The following is a 20,633-nucleotide window of genomic DNA, read 5'->3' on the forward strand; positions in this document are numbered from 1 at the left end:
GACCCATGTGAACTAAGTGTTCAGGGAGGGTGGAAAGCCTGTAATTTGCACCTTGAACCTGTGCAGTCTGGGCAATCCATGACAAGTGCAAGGACGGGTTTTCCAGGGCGAGGAAACAGCATAAGCAAAAGCCTTAGAGGCAAGTGCAAGGAACATCTGGTGGCCAGCAGGGGTGAGTGGTGGGCTGAGGGAGTGGCCGTAACATCTTAAATATTTTGGGGGCTCAGGACTCCCTGTTCGCTGTGATAGCTGAGAAATGGCCATCCCTTGCTGCCCGCTGGCTTCTTGGATTGGGAGGCCAGGATGGTGGGGGGAGCATGTGTGGCTATAAAGTCTGCTAGCCCAAGGCCCCAGAGGCAGGACTGGAGGACACAGAGGAACAGGAAACTCTTCCTCTGGGACTTACACGAGGGTCCTGCTAGGCCTGGGCGGCTGTGATGGACAGGAAGCCGGCCATTCCTTCCGTGGGCCAGCCAGAGAATAGGCTCTGTGTGCACCACAACAAAAGGCTTTTCTACCAGATGGAGGGGGAGGAAGAGGCCCGGCCAGCTTGCCTGAAAAGAGGCTCTATTGGAGGCCCGGGGGTCTTGGATTGAGAATGTTTTTGTCCCCCTCTTGGCAGCCCCAGTAGAGCAGGACTGCCTGCAGGTTGAACCACCTGGTTCTGATCTCAGCATTGGGGTTTCCTAGCTCTGTGACCTGGCCACATCACTGTCTTCGGAGCCCGAGAAATCATGAGTGAAAAGCATGCTGGTCGGCTGGGGCCAGCACCAACTTAGTGTGTTCATCCCTCCAGGCCATGGTGCTACCACAGGGCTAATGTTAAAGACTCTGCAGCTCCAAGCTGCACAAATGAGAAAAAAGGCTGGAAGGAAATGCCCCGCTAGGGGAATTGTGACAACACAGTTGTTTTCTTTTTGTTTACCTTCAACGTTTTCATTCTCTCTCTCTTTGGTGGTACCAGGCTTGAACTCAGGGCCTTATACCTTAATTCTTTTACTTGGAGATTAGAAGAATGTAAAGGAGGGGTGAAGAAAAAAGATGTTGAAGGATGGGGGCCCCAGTGAACTTATACTCATATGCAGAAACAGAACAAAACCATTGTAAACCCCAGTTACTGGCCAGATGGAGACTGGGGGGGGGGGGGGTACCGTGGTTGAAGCCAGCCTGGGAAGAAGGCTAGTCTGACTATCTAAAAAACAATCCAGGTGTGGTGAGTCAGCTATAAGAAAGAGTCAGGGAGGATGCCATATGAGGCCAACACAGGCCCATCTGAAAAATAATTGAAAAAGCAAGAGGAGCTGGGGGTGTGGCTCAGGTGATAGAGAGCTTGCCTAGCAAGTAGAAAGCCCTGGATTCAAATACTAGTAGTGTAAAAACAAACCATTTAGCCTGTAATCCTAGCTACTCAGGAGTCTGAGATCTGAGGAGTACGATTCAAAGCCAGACCAGGAAATAAAGTTCGTGAGATCCTTATCTCCAATAAACAAACAAACAAAAAAATCCAGAAATGGAGCTATGAGTCAAGTGGTAATGTTAGCCTTGAATTGAAAAAAAAAAAATTGCTCAGGTTCAGAGTTCAAGCTCCAGGATGGACACACACACACACACACACACACACACACACACACACACACACACAAGGAGACTCCTGTGGAATGTGGCTTGGGGTCTCTGGGCTGGGGAGGCAGATTCAGCTTTCCACCCCTGCTTAGATTGCCTCCACCAGAGGGCCTGGGGAAGAGGAGACAGGGCTCTTCTAATGGTCTGTACCTTCTGCCCTAAGGGTGGGAAGTGTCCTCCAGTAGTTTCCTGAGGGGCAGAGGCACTCCTCTGAGATGGGACAGGGCCTCGAGACCACTCAGAGGCCAGTGGATACTGTTCTTCCTAAGGCAAACCCAAAACGATGGGGTCCTGTTCGGGCCCTTTCAAGGTAAACACAGACATCCATGTGGCTTGGGATGAAGAGGAGCCGGGGCAGGAAGAAGCTGCACAGCCCTGGGTGGGCTTCTCCTTTGTTTTTCCTACTGTGTCCAAGCCACAGAAAATTCCCTGTGTGCTACAGACAGAAGTACATTGAGAAAACTCCAAGCAGCAACTTGCCCCGGGGAAGGAAAGCAGAAACAAACACTCAGTTAAGGTGCCACAAAGAAAGGAGATACCTGGGCATAAATAACCAAGAGGGTAGGACTGACTGAGGGCATGTGTGGCTGGATGGCCAGCCCTGAGCACCAGGTGAGGGGGAGGAGCAGTGGGGAAGGGGGTGGAGTCAGTCAGGCTCAGGGGCGGAGCCTGTCAGGCCCAGGGGGTGGAGTCAGACCCATTCCTGCAGGGAGCGCTTGCAGTAGAGTAGCACGCGGGGAGCGCCCTTGCGCTGCAACTGTACCAGCGCATAGGTCAAGCCCAGCACGCACAGCAGCAGCAGCAGAGGTACCAGCACCATGACCACATTCACCGTCCGAGCCACCTCCTCCATCTGCACCACCACTCGACTACCCTCGTCCTTGTCCTTGTCCCTGTCCTCACCAGCCCCACCCCCCACAGTGTCATCTGTGTTGTCACCATCCACCCCGGGTTGGGTATCCCCGTCAGGGTTGAAAGGTGGACGTGCCACATCGGGCCATCGGGGTCCGGTGTCCACGTGTTCCTGGCAGCCCATGAAATCTCGCAGGATGGATTTGGGGTAGCCGGGCTCCATCCTCAGGCGCTCGTTGTCAAATTTCCAGTATTTGGTGCCCTTGTAGAAGTAGGTGTAGGCTGTGGGGACAAACAGGCCAGATTGGCTTCAGGCCTGGTCCAGCCCACCAGCCACAGAACCTCCGAGACCGGGCCCAACAGAAAGGGCCCCTGCTTTAAGGACTCTCCTTGGGACTGAGGTTGTTTGTGCATAGCCCTGGGTTCCCCAGCCTATAATTCTAGTGACTCGAGAGGCAGAAGTAGGAAGATCAGGAATTTGAGGTCAGCCTGCAAAAATCAGCCAAATCCTATCTCACCAACGAAAGAGTTAGAACTGTGGCTCACTTGCTAAACAAGGGGCCCTAGGGCCAGTCCAGCATCACAGAACATACAAAAACATACTCCCTTTTCACTTGTTTCCCTGAACAGCTTGAAACATGCCTCTCCTCAGCTTATAGAGGCTGGACTGTGGCTCAGAGAGGTGTAAGTTCAGGTGACAGGGCATAGAAGGGGCCTGCAGCCTGCTGGTTTAAGGCTGCCATCAGGTAACCCTGATGCCTAGCCTGGGCTTAGCTTCTTTCCAAAGTGGGAGTTGTGTTGACTCTGCAGCCTGGAGCCCACAAGGACCTAAGGTGGAACTTGATACTCCCTTGGCCTGGCTCTCTGTCCTTGGGTGTCTGGCCTGCATCCCACTGACACTGAGAAGGGCCAGGTTCAGAGCAAGGGGGTGAACTCTGCCCTGCAGAGCATGAGATCACAACAGCTCTGCAATGACTTGCCCACACCCCACACATTGAAGTCTATGACCAGCAGGGTACTGGCAGGGCAGGCTCTCCCCCCCCACCCCCCCACCCCCCGCCATACATCTAGAATCAAGACCTGGGGGCTCATGGTTTTCGTAAATGCACCAGACATCCCGATGGAGAAATAAAAGAGCCATGGCTCTCTGTAACTCAATTGTAATGACAGAGACCAGGCTTCTCTTCCAGGCTGGCAGGGGATGCCCTGGAGGGGCCTTGTCCATCACACATTGAGCCACACCCGCCTCTCAGACTCAGGACTGTCAGGGCTGCTGAGCTGTGTGGGCAGCAGGGCATTCTGAGCATCCAGCTCTGGATGTGACTCATCCTGACCTGGTATTTGTCCTCCCTAACCCCTGCTCCCCCTGCCCCCCTGCCAACCCCTGAGCCCTTAGCTCAAGAAGGGCCAGAAAGGCCTGACAAGGCTGGGTGTCCCAGGCATATCCAGGCAAGAACTGTCTCCCATGTGTGTGTGAGAGAGGCTGGTCTGGTACCTGCGTCATTGCTCAGGAAGGCTCCTTTTGGGGAGATGGGAACTCCTTGCCAGACACTGATAGGCTTGGGATAACCAGGGTCTCCATGCTGTGTCTCCTCATTGAAGCGCCAGTACCTGTGACCAGAAGCAATAGGCTGTGGACTTACAAGTCTTATCATGGCTGGGCCCAGCCCCCTCAGGCAGTGGGTTCTTACTGCTGTAGGCCAGAGGGTGGTACCTCCTACCTTTAGGGAGGGGGCACACTGCTTACCTGTCCTCCTGGAAGAAAAAGGTGTGACCAGTAGGCTCCCACCAGATGGCCGTGTCGATGCGATCATACGGGATGCCCAGGCCATAGCTGGTCAGTGGCTGGGGGTAGCCAGGCTCCAGGTTGGCTTCTCGGAAGAGCCAATAGCGGTCACCTGCAGGAGGAATCAGAGAGGAATGGTTAGGGTTGAGGGGTGCGCAAGGTAAGGACAGGGCACAGGAAATGCTCTTTGGGGCCCAAAGACCATTCAGACAAAAACTTGCAAGCCAGGCGTTGGTGGCTCACGCCTGGAATTCTAGCTACTCAGGAGGCTGAGGATTCTGGTTTGATGTCAGCCTGAGCAGGAAAGTCTGTGAGATTTCTTTTTTTTTTTTTTTTTTTTTTGCCAGTCCTGGGCTTGAGCTCAGGGCCTGAGCACTGTCCTTGGACTTTCTCGAGGCTAGAGCTCTACCACTTGAGCCTCAGCACCACTTCTGGCTTTTTTCTATGTATGTGGTACCGAGGAATCGAACCCGGGTCTTCATGCATGCTAGACAAGCACTTTAACCACTAGGCCAAACTCCCGACCCCAGTCTGTGAGATTTCTATCTCCAATAAATTACTCAGAAAAAGCCAGAAGTGGTGCTGTGGCTCAAGTGATAGAGCATTAGTCTTTCAGGGATAGCACCTAGGCCCAGAGTTCAAGCCCCAGGATCTGCAAAAACAAAACAAAAAATTGCCCATTTTGGTGGGCCGGGAGTTTGGTCTAGTGGTAGAGTGTTCACCTAGCATGCACCAAGGTCTGGGTTTGATTCCTCAGTACCACATACATAGAAAAAAGCCTGACGTGGTGCTGTGGCTTAATTGGTAGTACTCTAGCCTTGAGAAAATCCAAAGACAGTGCTCAGGCCCTGAGTTCAAGTCCCAGGACTGTCAAAAAAAAAAACAACCTTTTGCCCATTTCAACACATACATACACCCAGCACACTTGACCTTCACACACTCAACATAGCTCACCTATGTCTACACACAGGGCACTGATACCTGACACTCTCACCACGGCTACACAAGGTGTCTCTTTCTGGCTTCAGAGGTTCAGAGGAACTTTCCTTTCCTTTCTTTCTTCCTTTCCTTCCTCACTCCCTCTCTCCCTCTCTTCCCTTTTCTCAGGTATATGGGCTTTCTTTTTCTGCTCAAGGCTGGTGCTCTACCACTAAAACCACAACTCCACTTCCAGGTTTTTGCTAGTTAGTTTTAGATAGGATTTTATATGGACTTTCCTGTCTGGACTGGCTTTGAACCTTGATCCTCACATCTCAGCTTCCTGAGTAGTTACAATTATAGATGTGAGCCCTCCTTGTGCCTGACACAACTTGCTTTTAGTGTGAACTGAACCCTGTCTCCAGGGAACTCTGCCTGGAGGCTCAAGCTAGAGACCACTGATCCACTGAGGAGGTTTCCCCTCAGGCTTTTGTCTCTGCAGACACACTATACAATTCCTGCCCAGTGGGCTCAAGAATCTGGTTAGGGGGATCAGGTTATTCTTTTTCTTGTTTGCTTACTTGTCTAAGTTTGGGGCATAGTCTCACTATGTAGCCCAAGCTAGCCTCAAACTCGCCATCCTCCAGCTTTAGTCTCCTCAGTGCTGGAGTTACAGATGTGAGCAACCAGGCCCGGTCAAGGACCTATGGAGAGCCAAGCGCAGTGGCTCTTATCTGTAATCCTAGCTACTCAGTAGACTGAAATCTGAGGATCACAGTTCAAAGCCAGCCCAGGTACTAAAGTCCTTGAGACTCTTATCTCCACTTAACTACTAGAAAACTGGAAATGGCACTGTGGCTCAAGGGGTTAAAAAAACAAAAACAAAAACTATGGAGGGAAATAAGGCCAAGTCTCTGAGCTCAAGATAGATGCACCATTACACACTCCAACCTGTGCGGCCTCTGGGTTCCAGCGCCCCAGATCAGCCGACTCTCAGGCTTGTATCTCTCCATCCTCCCCTGGCTTCCAGGCTCTCAACATCCCCAGGTGTCTCTCCCTCCTAGAGTGAGCCCACAGTGTGGACGCAGGACCACACACAAACTATAGACCTTTACCCTCTCTTCTTTAAGTCCAGCTGGGTCAGCGATCAGAGCTTGAAGTCTTCCCATCCCTTTCCCCCAAGCCTCTCCCAGCTCACCTTTGAAAAAGACAAAACGCCCATCCTGGCGTTCGTAGGCTGCACTGATGTCACCAGGCAGACCACGCCAGAAGTGGCCAATGGGCATAGGATAGTTGTCTAGGACGCGGTTGTGCCGGACTCTCCAGAACCAGCGGCCCTGGTGGGATGGGAGTGGGGGAGATGGATGTTGGTGGGCACCTCGTGCAAGCTGCCTGGGCTGGGGGAGGCCCTGCCCTCACTCGAGGCAGGGATGGAGAGGGGAGGGTCACTAAGGCACCACAGGAGAGGAGAACCTGGGAAGCCCTTGGGAACCCTCCAGTCTAGACGTGGACACCTGGACTTGCTACACAACCCTTGGCAAATCCTTTGCCCTTTCCCATGGTTTCTTCCCAGTCTAGGGTCTGATGGCTCCCAGGGGCTTCTGAGGGGCGGCAGGTAAGGTGCCCAGGCAGTCAGGCAGGCAAAGGCCTGGGTGGGCTGAGCAGCTCTCCGGCCCTACCCCCGGGACTGAGGGAAAGCAGCCAGAGGCTAGGGAGGGCCAGACCTTGAACACGAACATTTCTCCTCGAAGCATGGCCACTGTGTCAAAGTTCCCATCGCAGATGTTGGGGCCATATTGGTCAGGTCGCTCTGTGGCTCGGGGCGGGACAGGGGGTCCTGGCTTGGGGGGCCTCTCTGGCTTCCCTCCTGGAGGTGGTGGCTGTGGTGGTCGAGGGGGCCGCTGGTCTGGCCGGCCTGGCCGGCGAGGGGTCACAGTGGGGAGAGGCCGGGTGGGCTGTGGTTGACCATCTGGGGTGCCTGCAGAAAGAAGTGGGGGGGGCAAGAGATGAGAGAACAGCTCAATACCAGAAACGAAGCCAAATGAGAAGTTCTATTCAGAATCTGTGGCCCCACGATGCCCAGCTGGAAGAGACCTCAGCTACAGCATCGAGGGCACACTGATAAAGGTTCTGACAGTCTGCAGCTGTCCCTTGATCACCCATCATCATCCTCAAGGGGGCCTGACACCTCCTTGGAACAATCCCTTCCTCAAGCTTCCCACTGGATCCCAGACTCTGCTTTCCTGAGGGGAGTTCAGTGTTGGTGCAGAGCCCAGGCCCTGACCCTCAGAACTGGGCCTTGGGGCAATGTAGTGGGAAAGATGGCATCCGGGACAGCAGGACACCTGTGGTATAGAAGGAACATTGCAGAGGCTGAAGAAAAAAGCCCCTTGTCACTGTGTTGTCTAGAAGCTCCTACCTGCAGCCACCAGGTGCCTCTGGATGAGACCTAGATGTAGTATCAGCCAGCCCTGGGTTTGAGTCCCAACACGATCAGTTACTGAGGGGCTTGGGGTAGCAGCAGAGACCGTCTCACAGGGCTGGGAGGTGAGAGAGAGAGCAGGGGATGAGGGGCCACCATTGGTGAACAGAGGCCACTCACCGTAGAGTTGCTGGATGCCTCTGAGGTCATCCTCGGGCAGCTGGAAGTTGTCTGTGTCCATCCACTGGTAGAATGGCGCCATGATGGCACTGGGGTTGCTGGAGTGCTCCAGTCCCAGTGCGTGGCCCAACTCGTGCACCGCCACCAAGAAAAGGCTGTTTCCTGTGTTGGAGCAGGCATCATCACTCTGGGTTGGTCCAGGAGCTGGCCTTCCACTCTGGGTGGAGGCTGACACAAGATCCTGCCCTTGCTTCTGACTTTAGCCCATTTGAGAACTGGATACAACTCATCCTTATTTCCCCACCTTTCCTTGGTCGGACAATAGACCAAGGCCAAGTTCAGGGCTCCAGAGACCCAAACAGGGGACACGCTCCCCTCCTGAGCCAGTAACTGCTGAGCCCGCTTGCAGGGACTGAGCCTGCTTGCAGGGGCCCCAGGCCCTGCTCCAGTGCTGCCTGCCTGCCCTGCCCCTACCCTAGCCAGCTGTCCTTACCATGCAGGTCAGTACTGGAGTAAGTCCAGGGTTCATCTGCGTCAAAATGGGTGTCCCCACCTAGGCCAGGGCCGGGGAAATAGGCATGGGCCAGAAAGCCACCTGTGCCATCAAATGGTGAGCTGTCACCGTGGAAGCCAGAGGCAAAGAGTACCATGATGTCAGCCTCCTTCTGCCTCCGCAGCTGGATGTCATTGTAGGGCACCTCTTCAAAGGCCAGGGGTGTGGCTTGCTCCCACACACGGAAGGCCCTGCGCACCGCCTCCAGCGAGTGGTACCAGCCCAGCTTCTCCGTGTAGTTCTGGATGCTGCAGATGGGGTGCAAGGGAGACGTGAGTGGACACATGGCCCTCAGGCTACTGTCCGCTCTGTCCACAGCTAGCATGTTCTCCAGCAGCACACCAGGCCGTCGCTGCCGACTGTGATTGTACCTTGATGTGAACTAAACCTTGTCAAACCCCATAGCTCATTAAAAGATCACTGTGTAAGCTTGCATTGGGCCAGACAAGCTGATTTTAAGAAAGGCGGGAGGTAAAGGAAAATAGGGATAGGCTAGGGAAAGGCTTAGGAAACCGGGGGATAGGCCAAGGAGTTCTAAATGCAAACCCACGTGTAAAGCCTGGTTCCACTTTATCTGTGGGGCTGAACGCAGGTGACTTAAGGTGCTGAATTTTAGTATTTTCATTTGTAAGCTTGAGGGCAGAGTGCTAATTTCTCTAGGGGTCCCTGTGAGTATGAAATGAAATAAAGCCTGAAATGTCAGATGGCCCAGAGTTTGCCCAAGAGGAGGAGCTTAAGTCAGGTGGAGTATGCTGCTGCAGACACTTGCAGAAAATGTGAAGGGAAGTTCGGCTGCTTGGGCTATGAGCTCACTCCAGAACCCTAGATCCAAATGATCATGAGAGCTGGGGATTTTGTTGTTGTTGTTTATTTGGAGACAGGGTCTCAGCATATAGCCTGTGCTGACATTGAACTCACAAAAATCCTCCTGCCTCAACTTCCTGGTGGGATTTCAGATATGCATCCCTATGCCTGGAAGGGAACTGTTGGACTACCATTTTGCTCAAGGATTTGGCAGAAAGGAAGAGGCTTTGTGCCTGACAATGAATACCTAAACCCAAACCCAGCTTTCTTACTGTTGCAGGAGCCCACAGGGTCTGAGCCCTCAGCTCAGACTGCTGACCAGCAAGAGGCAGGGAAGGACAATGCAGAAGGAGCTTAGTGAGTCCTGGCCTTCTCTGGACAGATGATGTGTAGACTGCAGCAGGATACGCCAGTATGGGAGCAGATGGGACCATCTACAGTGGGCCCCTGTGGCAGGTTGCTGGGAGCAGAAGCTGGGGCTCAGCCCTGAGTTAGGTAGGTTAGCTACCTGGAGCTCTTGTTACCTGAAAGTTAGGTGGCGGTTGTTCCACTTCCTCCCAGTGAGGGCATAGCGTTTCCGTCGCCTTCGCAGATTGGCTTTCACACGTACCCCGAACTGGTCTGGCACCCCACAGCGGGGCCGCTTCATCCACCTGGGCCATGGGTGAGGAGGGCTGAGTTGGGAACCTCCCCAACACACCTGCTTGCTATGGCTCCACCTCTTGCAGGCAGTCCATCTCCTTCCAGCATCTCCACCCTCCCCACCCAACAAGGTCTCATCACAGGGATATGATAGGGAGACTCTCAATGTGAGTTTCAGCAAAATGGACACCAGTGGTTCTGTGCTAGAAGACAGGGCCTGAAATGGCTAAATAAACATACCAGCCAGGCACAGGAGGGGTGCTCTTGAGGCCTCCTGTCCCTGGTTTGTCACACTGCTTCTCAAGGTGTCATTACCTCCATTAGAATCAGAGCAAAGCTTTGTGGGCCAGGGTTTATGTAGTAGACCTCCCTATTGTACACCTGTGGCAGACATCACTAATCAATTCACTATACTCTTGCTGCCAAGCCTGGATTCTGCCTCTGGAGCTGTCTCAACACAAGGCTTCAAGCCACCAATCAGAACTGGCATGGAGGGCCAAATGATTTCTTATCTAGGCCATTCTTCTTCTGGAAACACCACACACTGAGCCCTCCTGAAAGCAGGCCATCATGAGAGCAGGTGCTGTGGGGGTCCAGGAGGGAGAGGGTTAGAGGGACTCACTCTTTGGTCTCTTCGTCCAGCACACCAGTGACAGGGATCCCATAGAAGCGTTGCATCTCTGCAAGAGCGGAGGCTAGGATCTGGGCCGAGCGCATGGTGGACATGTGGCGGCTGGGCTGGGGCAGGTAGCCATACAGCCGCAGCCAGTTCTGCAAAGAAGCATCATCTTATCAGCCAATCCTGGCTCTCCTGTCTCCAAATAGGCACAGCCAGCTTCAACCAACCCTCATCACCTTCTTTCTCAGTCTGGAAGAGCTGCCATCATTTCCTGCCTAGGCTCATGTGAACCTCTGTCCTGTTCTCACCCAGGAGAAAAAAGGCCTTTGTAAAGCAGGGTTGCTCAATCCTCTGCTTAGAACCCTCAAGTCTTCCCAGCTCAGAGGAAGAACCCATTCTTTTTTTTTTTTTTTTTGACAGTCCTGGGCTTAGGGTCAAGGTCTGAGCACCGTCCTTGGTTTTCTTTTGTTTTTGTTTTGTTTCGTTTTTAGCTAGAGCTTTATCACTTGAGCCACAGTACCACTTCTGGCTTTTTCCTATGTATGTGGTACCGAGGAATCGAACCTGAGTCTTCCTGCATGCTAGGCAAGCACTCTACCACTAGGCCAAACTCCTGGTGCCCAAGAACCCATTCTTTAAGGAGACACTGGTCCCTTACTATCTCATTTGCATTCTGCTTTAGCTCTTCTGACCTCCCTCCTCCATCCATTAAGCTAGGTAGGCTTCAGTTTCAGGACCTTTGCACTTGCTGTTTCCTATTGTCTATTGCCTCCTCTTCCTTCAGGTCTTTACTTCAACATTTCCTCGTGGGTATACAGAAGCTCCTACCTTCTGTTCCTTGTTCCCATGGCCTGCACTTACCATATGACATGTAACATACTCCACTTTGCCAGGCCTCTTAGCTTTTCCGAAGGGTGAGATCTGAGGATTCAGAACTAATCAGGACAGGAAAGACTGTGAGATTTTTATCTCCAGTAAACTACTCAGAAAAATCCAGAAGTGGTGTTATGGCTCAAGAAGTAGAGTACTAGCCTGGAACACAAAGAGGCTGAGGGACAGTGCCCAGGCCCTCATTCCAAGCTTAGGATTAGCAGCAGCAGCAACAACAACAACAAAAAGACCCCCAAAGCCATACTCCACTTAGGTGATTATGGTCTGCTGCCCTCATTAGGACAAAGCTGTGTCCATGAGCATAGTCTACAGTAGTGGCTCTCATTCCTTCACTAGACCCACCAGAGGGAATCCCTATGGCTTCAGGCAGCCTGCTGAGGACCCTCAAGGGTCTGGAATCTCTTCAGACTCTGGCTTCTCACTAACTAGGAAAACCAGCACTTTGGAATTGCTGCCAGCAGTAGATCCTGTGATTTTCAGGAAGAAGGAGATAGGTACAGGCACCAACCAGGCCCAAGAGGATGAAGCAAGGGGCTAAGGCCCAGTCCTTGATCTGCCATAAACTCCGGTGTGTCTGGGCCTCAGTTTCCTCATCTGCCAAACAAGGAACCATGTGAGATGTAAGGGACATAGCATCTAGCACACAATGGAGCTGTGCATCTCTTCACAGAGCTTGCTTGGCAAATCTTAGTCACTGTCTATCTATCAGCTAGTCTGTCCATCCATCTGCTCACCCATCCTTCCTCAGAGCACCCTATCCATGCTAGGTAACATGCCAGCTGGGAGTTGCAGGGGGAACAGAGCCAAAGCATTCTGCCCTGTAGGGCTTATGGAGCCTACAGAGGAGACTTAAATACTTTGCAAGTCTTGAAGCAGATGAGCTACTTGTAGCCACCGCCCCTGAGCCTGGCTGAGTAATGGTAAGAAGAAGCCTTTGGTCCTGCCCGCCTCATGCCCTTGAGGCTAAGAACGTATGTTCATGTGGGAGGTGAGGAAAGGAGGCCAGAGGCTGCTCAGGGCCTTTGGCCATGTGCAAGTATGTCCTTCCTACCCTTCTTGCTCAGCAGAAGGCCTGCTCTGAGTGATTCTGAGAGGGAAGAGGTGTATATCCCAAGTCCAGATGGCTGCCCTGGGCGGAGCCCATACTCACACATCTGCCTGCCACCAATTGTCACATCCAACTCCTTGCTTCCTCTGTGTGCCTGCCCAGTCCATGTCATCCGAGCCATGCCCAGGCATGAGGAGCAAAGAGTGGCTGAGCAAGTCATAGACTGGGTGTGCAGCCACTGCTCAGAGGCCTCTCAGGGGCTGCGAGGCAGAGGCTTGAGCTGAGATGCCGAGAAAGCCGGGCAAGCTGGACCTGGAGATGTGACTCCATGCTTGTATGCTTTAGCCTGGCATCACTAAGACGATTAGGATCTGCTGCAATCCTAGGAAAGTGTCCAATAAATGTTCACAAATGGCAGAGGCCAGGGATCTGTCTGATTGTCTCTAGGACTGGCAGGTTTCTACCTCTATCAATAAGACTAAAGGATCCCCTTGATTGGCCCGGCTCCAACAGAGCCCTTGCAAGGGCAGCTGGAGGGGAACATTCCCTGGCCCTTCTACCACTCTCCTTGCCCTCTGTCAGGTGCTGCTGGCTTTGTCTTTCTTAAGCCTTGAATCCCCCTCTTCTAACATCCCCCCCCTCAGCCCCTGTGATGGGTGGTTGTGGGCCTCCCCACCCCCTTGTGGATGTGGTTTTCCTGAAGACGTGTGGGGAGGCCAGAGGGCATGCCCACAGGCTTGGCTAGCTCTTGGCAAAAGGCATCCAGGTGGAGGTGGGGGCAGGGAGCTGGCTGCTGACAGATGAGGGCACCTCTACATCACCTATTTGCATAAAGTAAAAATATCTTGGGAGCGCAATCACAGGCCACCCGAGGGGCTGATTAGTCTGTCTGCAGAACTACAGGGGGGAGGTGGGGAGGGCCCTGTCTGCAGCAAAGAGCTCCAGGGACCAGCAGAGGGATAGGCCAGGGCCAGCTTTGGCATTAGGAAGGTCCCAAGGGTGTGTGTGGACCCTCCTTTGCACAAACAAGCACTCTTGGAGTCCCCAGGAAGCATGGTGGTGACAATTGCTGTGTCTGTGGCCTCTGCTGGGTGAGGAGGGAGGTGGAGAGCCTCTGGTATCTTCAGTGGAGGGGGGGGGCAGAGCAAAACTGGGGCCTTGGCATAGACTGCACAAGCCTCTGATGCCATGGTGAAGCTGGACTGGAGCAGAAAGCATGTGCTCAGGGTGGCTGACTGCCAAGTGCCAATAAATCTGCTAGGCGGCTGCAGACACTACCCATAGGGTTGTGGGCTTTTTCCTCTTCCTAGCCCTTTTCTTGGTGGGCATTGTGAGAAGCTTGGGTGTGGAGGCCTTGCTGGTGGGATGCAGCTGGGTGTGGGGCTGGCACAGGTGCAAGGCAAAGACTCCACTACCCCCCAGGGCAAAGGAAGAGAACAAGCCTGAGGTTGTGACCAGCCAGTCCCACAGAGGCAGGGGGGAGGTATGGGGGTAGGGAGGGGGGGGAAGGCTGTGTTCAGCTCTTGTACCTGGCTGAAAAACCTTACCCCTTTTTATGTCACAGGAAGGGTGAGTTACATAGAGAAAGCATTGTTTCTCAAATAGGGAAACTGAGGCTCAGGGAGGTCAGTAAGGGGCAGGAGAGTAGGAAGAGAGACTGAATCAGGGCATGTTGGCAACTATCCAATGAGATAAAGGGAGGGGGCTCTGGGGCCACCACCAGGCCCTTCCCATCTGCAACCTAGCTTGGGCAGCTGTAGAAGACCCTGACAATAGGACTCTCAGTCATTTTTTTTTTCGTGAGCTCCAGACTCCATCCTATAGTAAGTCGCTATGGACACACCCCATTTTATGCTCATCACCCTTCCAGAGCAGGTGGTAAGTATTTCCATTATATAGATAGCAAGGTTCAGAGAGGGTGAATTGCCTAGAGTGTCACACAGCCCATCTAGCCTAGAACTAAAGTCACCCTAGGCTGTTTCTGAAGTGCCACTCAGGCTCCTCTTAGCGGAGGCACAGAGACCAGGGGAGGGTATCTAATTCTTTGCCTGGGTCTGGGCACTGCGCCACACCAACCCTTTCCCAAGATTGCTGAGACAGTACTGGACAAGGCAGGCCTGCAGGGAGAGCAGGTCTGAGAGATCAATATCATGTTGTAAAAAGCTGTGGGGGCAGGGCAAGGGGCCAGCTCCTCAAGGCCCCTTCTCAGACCCCAGTGACAAGCTGGGCTCTGGGCTCTGCTCTATATAAGCACCCTCTGCAATCTGAGACCTGGGCAGGTTTGCTCTGCCAGATGCAAAAGGGAAGGTCAGGACCACCAACCATGGACCCTTCTTCCAGGCCCCCTGGGCCACACCAGGCCATTGCCTACTCATATTCCTGCTGTAGCGGGCTCACAGACTCAGGCTGTGCACATCCACCCATGCTGGCCAGGGCAGAGGCTGTAGATACCCCCACCAAAAGGGACCCAGAGTGCTTCCCAGCCTTACTCAGAGACTTCTAAAGCCATCACCCCAGCCAGAGTGACTCTGAAGCCTCGGAGGACCACAGCAGGGCTAACGACTCCTCCAGCCTAACCTTTCAGAGTCGGGTTCCTGCTCAGCACAGGGCAGACTGCACCATCTAGAGAAGACCCACACTGGTAAGTTCTTCCTCAGGGAGAGCTGTCTGTCCACCTCACAGACCTCTGGGAAGTGACTGTGACTAAAACAACGCCTACCCTCCTCTGCAAATGGGGTCACCAAGGGCAGGGTTAAAAGCCCAGATGACAACTGGACCTGGGAAGGGGGAATGACCGGTTACCCATCCTGACAGCTTGCTTCTCCATCCTTTAGGACAACATGGTCCATAGGCATGGGACTCTTAGGCCTGGATCTGCCTGCCATTATGCGTCTAAAGTGCCTGCCAGGTGGGGGCTGGGACGCTGGGTGGTGGGACATCCAGCCAGGGAAGCAGGAAGGAGGCATCCGCCCAGGCCAGCCCTTCCCCCATCCCCTCAGCCTTAACCTGGAGGAAAAACAAATGAGTCCTTTGGCCAGTGAGCAGCAGGGGCGGAGCAAGGAGGCCAGCCTCTGCCAGGAGTTTCCAGGCTGGCTGGGAGCCAGGATTTCACCTGGACTTCCCTCTGCAGGTGAGGACTCCTAACAGAGCTGCCCACAGGGCAGGCCTGGGTGCTGGAGGGTGGGGGAAGGCTCCCACAGTTCAGGCAGTTCTAGCCTTACCACTGAACCCTCCTTTTCTCCTGGCTCAGGCCCAGCAGGCTCCTGCCAGTAGGCAGAAGGGCAGGCCATCTTGGTTTGAACCTGCAGCCTTTAATCCAGCCTAGGGTGTGGAGCTTCCAAAGAAAGCATGCTAATCTAGATTTATAACCTAGCTTTTTAGTACCATATACGCAGAATCTTCTTGGTTGCCTTAACCTTTTTTTCTTTTCTTAATAACTCAAGGCTTGCCCTTTACCTCTTGAAACACGGTCAACTTCAACTTTTTTCTTTGGTTGCTGATCAGGAAGGCCTATCTGTCTGACCAGATCTGGGCCCAAAGGGTCCATCTTCTCAGAGACTCCAAGTCCAAACAGCCTCCTGCATAAGAGCCCCACCCCAGAGTGACTACAACTGACCCCCAGTCAGCTCATGAAGCACAGTCTATCTACCTACCTACCTACTTACCTCTATCTATCTCTCTACATCTATCTATCAATCTTTCATGATTAATTGGAGATTAGTCTCATGGGCTTTTATTCCCAGGCTGGCCTATAGCTTTAATACTCAGATGTTAATTTCCTTCATGGTTAGGGGCCTGTAGTATCAATTTTTCAAGGGCTTCCTATGTATCCTGTGCTGGAACTTGAAGGTATGGAATACAGAGTTGGGATCTTCACACCTCCCTAGTACCATTATTTCTTGGAAATGGACAAGACAATGCCCAGAATCTATGTCTGCCCTGGAGAGCTGATGGAGACTCATCTCCAGGTTTGAAAACCCTGGCGGCTCAATCAGAATGGCACCTCCAGGCTCTTGTGGATGTTCCCAGGTGCTCATCCATCTATCATGTCTATCCTGACCCCGGAGGAGATGAAGCTGGGCCTTCTGCTCATTCTTCCTGTTCCTTCAAGGGGAATAGGGTTTAGTAAGTGGCATTTTGCTATATTCTTCTGAGTCAGGAGACTCCAATTAAACACACAGACACACACACATGCACACACATGCACACTCACACACACACACAGAGTGAGAAATGGAGCTGTGGCTCAAATGGTAGAATGTCAGCTTTGAGCAAAAAATCCCAGACAGTCCCTAGGCCCTGAGTTCGTCCTAGGACAGGCACACACACATACACACACACACACACACACACACACACACACACACACACACACACACACCCAAAACAACCTAGAGCACTATGAGTGGGGCTTGTATGTTAGCAACAAAGACAGCCGAGAAGATTCAGTCTCAGTGGGTCCCAGAGATGTGACCCTGCCATGATTCTCCTCCTTAGAGCCCCTGCAGTTTCTTCTCCACAGTTAAGAACTAGTATTAACATCAGGGCAGAGGGAGGCCCGTGAACACCAGCAGTGAAAAGCTGTAGAAATGGACACACAGTAAAGCTGTGGCTCTCCAGATAGCTCTTGAAGGTCAAAATAAAGACCCACGCTGGCCCCACAGCTCATCCCTCTCACTGGCCAGCTATCATTTGGGTCTGTTCCAGGGAAGTGGGTGTGTTATGTCTTGGTGCTGGTGGCACCTGTGAACTCCAGCCGCCTGAGTCACCACCACAGGGCAGGCTGAGAGCCTGAAGTTATGCCTATGGGATTGGGAAGGAAAGGGTGGGGAGCGACGGAGTTCTGATCTAAACCAAAGGTACATAAATTGGCCAAGTGTGGTAAGTGGACAGGGACCTGATAGGGAGACAATCTCTGCTTATTTGACCCCAATGGTTGGAGACCTGACTTCCAGGAAGGGGAGACCAGGCAGAGTAGTTCTGGCTGGGCCTCTGTGAGCTGGGCCTGGAAGGCTGCAGATGTGCTGAGTCTCCTAGCACCGGCCGGCCTCCCTTGATTTCTCATCCTGGCCAGGGCAAAACAGAGAGACAGGGGTTGGCCTTGGTTCAGTAGCCAAAGTGTTCAAAGGTTCTGGTCATGAGCTGACTGGGGGTCAGTTGTAGTCACTCTGGGGTGGGGCTCTTATGCAGGAGGCTGTTTGGACTTGGAGTCTCTGAGAAGATGGACCCTTTGGGCCCAGATCTGGCCAGACAGATAGACCTCCCTGATCAGCAACATCCACACCAAAGCTAAAGCTAGGACCTGGAACAGTCCGACCTATTTCTGGCTCCATTCATGGTGGTTCTAACCTCATTGACCACAGTCCATAGTGCAGGCCCAATCCAAACTGTTTCCCAAGAGTAGCACTGCATACAGACAGAATCCCCAGCCACGGCCACCACAGGCTTAGGGTTCTCTATCCTGGAGGGGCTGAGCTGTGGGGACCTGCTCAGCTGAGAGGAGGTGTGTATGGGAGGAGTGATGGAACTGAAGCAAAATAAAGAGCTGGAAGCCCCTTGAACCACAGGTCCAGAGCCTCAGCTTCTGCCTGGCACATCCAGAGGTCCACTCACAATGCACAGACACGGAAGTCTAGGCTGGTCTGTCACTGCTCCTGAACAGATGGTAAACTCCTTAAGGGTGAGTGTTCAACACTCCTATCTAATGTCAGTTGATCTCCACACCCCTTCCACCACCCAGGGCTTGGAGCCTGGGCAGTTCCTATAAGCAGGAGTCGCTAAACGCCTCTGTCTGCTGTCTGAGTGAACTGTAGGGGGTGGTGGGCAGACTGGGGCTGGGTTAGGCTCTTGGGGCCAGCTCCAGGAGGAAGAGCAGGGTAGAGCTGGTGGGGGAGCTGGTTTGGAGGTGAGATAGGAACCTAGGAGGAATTCCCTGCCCTTCCCTCAAATTTTATATAAAAGCAGGGTGGAGAGGGGCAGACTTCCATTGGAAACATTTCTCAGGCAGATAGACAGGGTAAAAGGGAAGCTGCTTGGAACTGGGAGGGAGCTCTGGTTGGACTGCAAATAGAAACAGCTCTCTCTGGGCCCGTAGCCCGGGCAGCCCAAGGGCACCCAGGCCCCAGCCTCCCGAAGCCAGGCGCAGAAGCAGCTCCAGAGTGGCCCTGCGTCCCCACTCCTTGCTCACCTCTCTCAGCTGCTGGGTAGGGAGCATTGCTCTGAGGCTGTGGAGCTGACGCTGGGGTGTAGCCCCTGGAGCCGGAGGTACTGGTTGGACCCCCACCCCATCAGTGATGGTCAACTCGTGGGACCAAAAAGAAAAATTAACAACAACAACAAAAAAGACGTGCAGTCTACTGTCTCTCCCACCGGCCTGCGCATAGGAGCGCTGGTGGGAAGAAGTGTTGGCCGAGGAGGAAGGGAGATAAGGTCTGTCCCTGGAACCCTATCCGGGCGTGGGGAGGCTTCCGCGCCAGAACGCAACAAAGTCACCAAAGCGCCTCTGCAACCCGAATCCCGTGCCTGGGCGGGTCACCCCCGCCCCGCGTCCCGGCCCGCGGCAGCGCCAGACCTAGGGCTGCCTAAGCGGGAGCGCTGCCCAGCCCCCGCTCCGCCCGAGCGCCCCCTCCCCACTCGCCGAGGGCACCGAGCGAGGCCAGCGGGGCTCTCGAGGAATCGGCCGCCCAGGGAAGGAAGGAAGGACCAGAGTGCAGGGTGGGGGGCGGCGGAAGCCGCTCCAGGGACTCCGGCTGGGCGGGTCGGTGCCCGGGGCCGCTGCAGGGTGGAGGGTGAGAACAAGCCCCGTGCCTTCCAGGGTCTCCGAAGCCGGGCGCGGCCGAGCGCGGGCTGGGGAGGGCGCCCCCCAGCTCCTTTCTTCCCGATCCTTCTCCCCCGCCAGCTCCCCTCTAGATCAGGGGGGCGCGGCTGCCCGCCCCGGGCCCCGGCCTGTGCGCGGGGCAGGGGTCCTCACCTCCGCGTGGACTTCGGCGTCCTCCGCCGCGGTGCGGCGGCTCAGGCAGCCCAGAAGCACCAGTAGCAGCGGCAGCAGCCGCGGCCGCGCCGCCGCCTCTCGGCCGCCTGGGAAGCCGCCCGGCCGTCCGGGCGCGCCGCGATCGCTGCCCATGCTCCCGGCTGCACTCGGGGTTCTCCCGGTCGCGGGCGCCGGGTCCCCACGCTGGTCTGGGAAACTTGCGACGGTCCTCGGTTCCCGGCCCCGAGGGCGCACCGTGGACCTCAGGCTCCGGGTCCCTGGAGGAACCGCTTAGGTCCCCTCGACAAATCCCCGAGCCCGAGGAGGAGCGGGTAGGTCAGGTCCCGGCGCGCGGAGCTGGCCCTCGGAAGAGGGGCCCGGCCGGGGCTGCCCACCGCAGGGCCCCTCCGTCTCCGCGCCCGGCGCAACTCCGGAGCCTTTGTCTGGCTCAGCGCTCCGGCCGCCCGGTCCCGCGGCGCCCCCTGCGCGCCCAGCTCCCTCTGTCCATGCCCAGGACCGGACGCTGCCCGGAGCGAGCGATCTCCCGCCCCAGGACTCTGCTCGCCGCTGTGCCCAGCCGGGCCTGGATCCCCGAGCAGTCCTGGGAGGAACGAAAGGAACCGGTCCAGGAGAGCGAGCGATCCGGCGCGCCCGAGCCAGGGAGCCGGCGTCCGACGTCCCCGGTGAGTTCGGCGTGGCTCCGGGCGCTCCCAGCCTTCCTCCCCGCGCCCCGCGGCCGCAGCGGCTCTTAAAGGGCCAGTGCGCTCCCAGGGCGCGCGGACGCGAGCGGGGACTGGGGGGCGGTACTCTAACCCAAGCCTTCCCAGTGGCAGGTGCGGGCAGTGGTGTTTGCCCTGGCAGGTGGGTGGTCCTTTTACTCTCCCTTAACTATAGCAACACACCCCGGGTGACTTCCATCCCAGCTTCTAGAGAGCGGGGATGAGCCCCCACAGCCCTACCCCTGGCGAAGGGGAGGGTGCAAGGAAGGCGTGGTCTCCCTTAGGGGGCAAGAATGAAGATTCCTCCTCCTCCCACCGGGTGGCTTGGGTACAGAAACCCTGGGGACAGAGGTAGGCTGGAAGGAGGGCTAGGGACGTACCCAAGCACCTAGTTTTAAGCTAAAGTACATACATACATGCATACATACATACATGCATACATACATACATAAATGCATACATACATACATGCATACACACACATGCACACGTACAGACAGACACACGTTTATAAGTCGCCTGTCCAGAGGCCTCCATTTAAAAAGCCCCCGAGTGCCTTTGGCTCTTCAGTTAACTTTTCTTGGGCTCAAGGCAGGGCGGGCAGAG

General features: G+C 54.7%; 1 protein-coding gene across 1 annotated transcript; it reads right to left on the reverse strand.

Moving 5' to 3' along the window:
- Positions 1-1,528: 1,528 nt before the first annotated feature.
- Mmp15 (matrix metallopeptidase 15) lies at positions 1,529-19,994 on the reverse strand. Its single transcript, XM_090357568.1, has 10 exons — positions 19,309-19,994; positions 10,403-10,551; positions 9,663-9,791; positions 8,275-8,582; positions 7,782-7,943; positions 6,904-7,157; positions 6,378-6,516; positions 4,223-4,373; positions 3,971-4,086; positions 1,529-2,757 (listed from the first exon to the last, which is right to left on the reverse strand). The coding sequence occupies exons 1-10, from the start codon at positions 19,459-19,461 to the stop codon at positions 2,315-2,317; spliced, it is 2,004 nt and encodes a 667-aa protein (XP_090213694.1). The 5' UTR covers positions 19,462-19,994; the 3' UTR covers positions 1,529-2,314.
- Positions 19,995-20,633: the final 639 nt, after the last annotated feature.

The sequence above is a fragment of the Megascapheus bottae genome, chromosome 24, assembly GCF_031878675.1.
Source record: "Megascapheus bottae isolate mThoBot1 chromosome 24, mThoBot2.hap1, whole genome shotgun sequence".
NCBI lineage: Eukaryota > Metazoa > Chordata > Mammalia > Rodentia > Geomyidae > Megascapheus > Megascapheus bottae.